This window comes from Alligator sinensis, unplaced genomic scaffold (assembly GCF_000455745.1).
Source record: "Alligator sinensis unplaced genomic scaffold, ASM45574v1 scaffold607_1, whole genome shotgun sequence".
Taxonomy (NCBI): Eukaryota; Metazoa; Chordata; order Crocodylia; family Alligatoridae; genus Alligator; species Alligator sinensis.
Genome location: NW_005841935.1, coordinates 354,179 through 358,364, shown reverse-complemented (window position 1 = coordinate 358,364; position 4,186 = coordinate 354,179). Strand labels below are relative to the sequence as shown.

Here is a 4,186-nt window from a genome sequence, read left to right as displayed (position 1 = left end):
TTCCCTGGCACCCATGTCCCTGGTTGCACAGCTCCAAACCCAGTGGGGAATCTGCTTCTCACGGGATGATACAGGTTCTAGTAACAATTTAAACACTCCAATAAGAAGCATGCATCGTGCATTGTGTACTCTCTTGTCTGGTAAAACTTATGCACCCTCTGCAAAGTTTTTTCTGCTCTTGCAGAGCTCTTAAGCACACATACCCACTTGGCTTGCAACCAGGTGAGCTTTGCAGCTCTTACATAAAGAAAGATGCATTTTCATTGGTTGATAATCAAATTAAAACATATTGAGTTGCAACTAAATACAGTTTTTATAGTAGATTTGATACAGATGTTTGTCTACCTAGGAAACTAATAGATACATATCAAACTGGGGATGTTTTAAAGAAAAGTACCACTGAACTAGTGGGAATCGCTAGCAAAGCACCTGAAACCAGAGTCTGTTGAAGTGCTAAACCCAGCTTTTACCAGTAGTCAAGCTGTCAAATTGATCAGAAGTTGAAAAAAGCAGGAAACCTTGTTTTTTCTCTTCTAGTCTATGAAGAAAAAGAGGAAGATGAGGTTTATGAGTTCTAAAAACGTGAAAGAAAAAGGATAAAATTTTTCAAAACAGCCGATGTTAACAAAAAAAAAAAAATGACTGTCTCATTTAAAAAAAGAATTCGGCAAATAGGAACTTAAACTCAAATGACTCTTAGGTATTTTAGAAAATTGCTTCCAGGGTGACCTGAAATAATTGGTTTCATTCAATAACCATAGTTCGCACTTCTAATACTATAACAGTTAATAATGTTTAATAAATTTTGTTGGCTGTACATGTGCACCATGTTTTGATTTAAAAAAAAATAAAAAATTCTCTACCCAGCACATTAAAGTTTTATTTAATAAATTTCAAGTGCTGGTTTTGTGTGTTTAATGCAATTAATAGATTGTAAGGTTGGAAGGGACCTCGGAAGATCATCAGGTCCAGTCCCCTGCACCGAGCAGAAAAGGCAACTGGGGGCAAGTGACCCCAGCAAGGTGACCGTCCAGTTGCCTCTTGAAGAAGATGTCCAGAGCAGGTGACTGAACCATCTCTGGAGGGAGCTTATTCCACAGTCTGACTGTGAAGAAGTTTTTCCTAATGTTGAGTCTGGAATGGTCTTCCAGGAGTTTGTGGCCATTATTCCTGGTTTTCCCCAAGGGTGACCTGGTGAACAGCTGTTCACCAAGCCCTTGATGTGTATTCCCCTAATGTAGCGGTAAGCTGCTACCCGGTTCCTTCTCAGCCTTCTCTTTTTCAGGCTGAAGAGTCCCAGGCCCCTCAGCCTTTCCTTATATGGCTTGCCATGCAAGATTCTGATCATACAGGTGGCTCTTCACTGGACTCTCTCAAGCTTGTCCATGTCCTTGTTAAAGTGCGGCACCTAGAACTGGATGCAGTACTCCAGCTGCAGTCTCACCAATGCCAAGTAGAGCAAAAGAATCACTTCCTTGATTTTGCTGGAGATGCATCAATTGATGCACGCCAGCGTATTCTTTGCCCTGCTGGCTACAGCATCTCACTGCCAGCTCATATTCATACTGTGGTCTGTTATAACCCCAAGGTCCCCTTCATTCATGGTGCTGGTCAGTTTGGCGCCACCAAGCCTGTAAGTGAGCAGGGGCTTGTTCATCCCCAGGTGGAGCAATTTACATTTCTCGACATTGAACTTCATCAGATTCTGATCCACCCAATTTGCCAACCTTTTTAGGTCCACCTGTACCTGTAGCCCATCTTCAAGTGTGACCTCGCTCCCCCATATCTTGGTGTCGTTTACGAACTTGGCCAGTGACTTCTTCACTCCCACATCCAAATCTTTGATAAGGATGTTGAAAAGTACTGGACCAAGCATGGACCCCTGTGGGACACTGCTGCCCACTTCTTGCCAGGACGACAGATTCGTTCATTAGGACTCTCCAGGTCCCATCCTGCAGCCAGTTTCCGCACCCACCTGATTGTCTTGGAGTCAAACCCACGATCCTCCAATTTTCTTGCGAGGACATTGTGGGAAAGCAGATCAAAGGCTTTTTTGGAAGTCAAGGTATACCATGTCGACCTCCTCTCTCTTGTCTAGGTGGCAAGTTACCTCATGGTAAAAGGAGATGAGGTTGGTAAGACAGGACCTGCCTGCGATGAAGCCATGCTGGCTGTCGTTCAGGATCCTACCTTCTACAAGCTTACTGTGAATAGCCTAACTTCTATCCCAGGGAAAGTCCTGGAAAAATTCATCAAGGAGTCTAATTGGCTTATAGTTACCCGGGTCCTCCCTCCTGCCCTTCTTGTGGATGGGCAAAAAGTTGTTGAGCAATGGCCCACACTCCCATTTGTTTTCCTCCTGTTCCCTATGTTCCCAAAGAAGGACTTCTTATTGTCCTTGATTCCCATTGCTAATTTGAGCTCAGTTGCTGCTTTAGCCTTCCTAAGCTGTTCCCTACAAGTGCGGGCCATCATTGTATAGTCCTCCTTGGCCTGCCCCGTGCTTTCATTGTTTATAAGCCTCTTTCTTCTTTCTTAAGAGGACTGTGATTTTCCTGTTTAGCCAAGAGGGCCTCCCAGCCCTTCTGTTTCTTTTTCTCAACATGGGAATGAACTTCCTTTGTGCTTCAAAGATCGTGTCCTTAAGGAACAGCCACTCTTCATGCATGCCTTTTGCCTTTGGTCCCTGGTCCTGCAGCACTTCCCCTACTAGTGACCTGAGCTTGTTGAAATTTGCATTTTTTTTTAAAGTCCAAGACTTCAACCCTGCTATCAGATTTGTCTGCCTTGTGACTGACAGTGAACATGATGGTTTCATGGTCGCTGTTGCCCAGACTGCCCTCTATATTTAAGTCTGTCACCAGGTCATCCTTTTTTGGCCAGGACCAAGTCTAGCAGAGTGTCGCCTCTGGTTGGCCCATGCAACTCTTGAGTCAGGAGAGCTCCTCAATGCAGGTCAGGAAGGAATGCAACTGAAGTGACCTGGCCCAGTGTTCCATCCAGGAGATGTCCAATAATTAAAGTTGTCCGTGACGACCATGTCTGGGTGTTTTCCTGCTGCTCCCCATGCAGCCCTCTAAGTGGCGAGCACCCTGTTGGTACTCCACTGCAAGCATACTAAAATGTAGGATTTCTAACAATCCAAATATGTTATGCTATATATTTTAATATCATATTGTAAATATAACACTTCTAGAAGTTCTTTCCTGGTCCATACAAGAAAACATATTTCTTGCCACCACTTAACCCAATAGCAAGTGACTTCTTGTGCTCTTACTATCATTTTTTGTTAATTTTAAAGCAAAAGAAATTGGAAAATTTATTTTCCAAGGGCTACAATGTATTAGCTTTAACATAATTTATGTATCACTTCCACAATAAAAATTGCAGTTTATTTTCAAATTTGTAATTAACCTGTGCTTTGTCTTTCCCCATTTTTCTGTTGGCTAGTGACAGTGTGCCTTATTAACCATTAGTTATTTCTTATTGATTATAGTGACCTTGAGGGAGAAAAATTATTAACAGTGCCAAGGAACCAAATTCAGCCATAGGCAGCTCACTATATTTAAACTTAAGGCTACTCTGGATAATGTTTGTTTCTGGGGGGAGAGGAACATGTTGGTGATGGAAGGAGTATAACTTTTTTGACAGTAAAGGAACAGGAGAATAGGTGATATGAAGGTCTCTCTATTGCTAGTTGGTTTAGATTTCCTATAGACACTAGTTTAGAAAGACTACATTTTGCTACATCTTAAGTAAAAAATAAAATAAAAATGCAAGTGTGTGTGTGTGTGTGTGTGAACACTTGCATGTACACATCAGAACCTAGGGGAAAAACTAGCTTGCCTTTTGTTCATGTTGCTTGGATATATTTAATCTTTTTCTATTAACTTGTTTTTGAAAAAGTATCAAGGATACATTTTTTTCGTTTTGTTTTCACAGTTTGTAACTTTATGTCTCATGAGAAGTGCCTCAAACATGTGAAGATTCCATGCTCATGTATTGCTCCAAGTCTTGTAAGGGTGAGTTGGCACTCATTGTCAAATTTATTCAAAGCAACAGCTCCATGTTTTTATTGCTAAATATTGTTAATGTTTTAAAAAATCTGGCTTCTTAATCTAATGCTTTTTTATATAAGCTAAGTGCATTATTTAACAGTGAAATTTTTAAAATGTCTTTAAAGTTC

At 41.4% G+C, this 4,186-nt stretch overlaps 1 protein-coding gene across 2 annotated transcripts in view; it reads left to right on the top strand.

The window, feature by feature from the left end:
* DGKQ (diacylglycerol kinase theta) overlaps positions 1-4,186 on the top strand; it is a 149,529-nt gene that overhangs the window by 34,693 nt on the left and 110,650 nt on the right. For both annotated transcript variants that reach the window (XM_025199097.1, XM_025199098.1), the window contains exon 2: positions 3,943-4,022. In XM_025199097.1, the coding sequence (XP_025054882.1) occupies positions 3,954-4,022 (69 nt within the window). In that variant the 5' untranslated portion in view covers positions 3,943-3,953. The remainder of the gene's footprint in view (positions 1-3,942; positions 4,023-4,186) is intronic.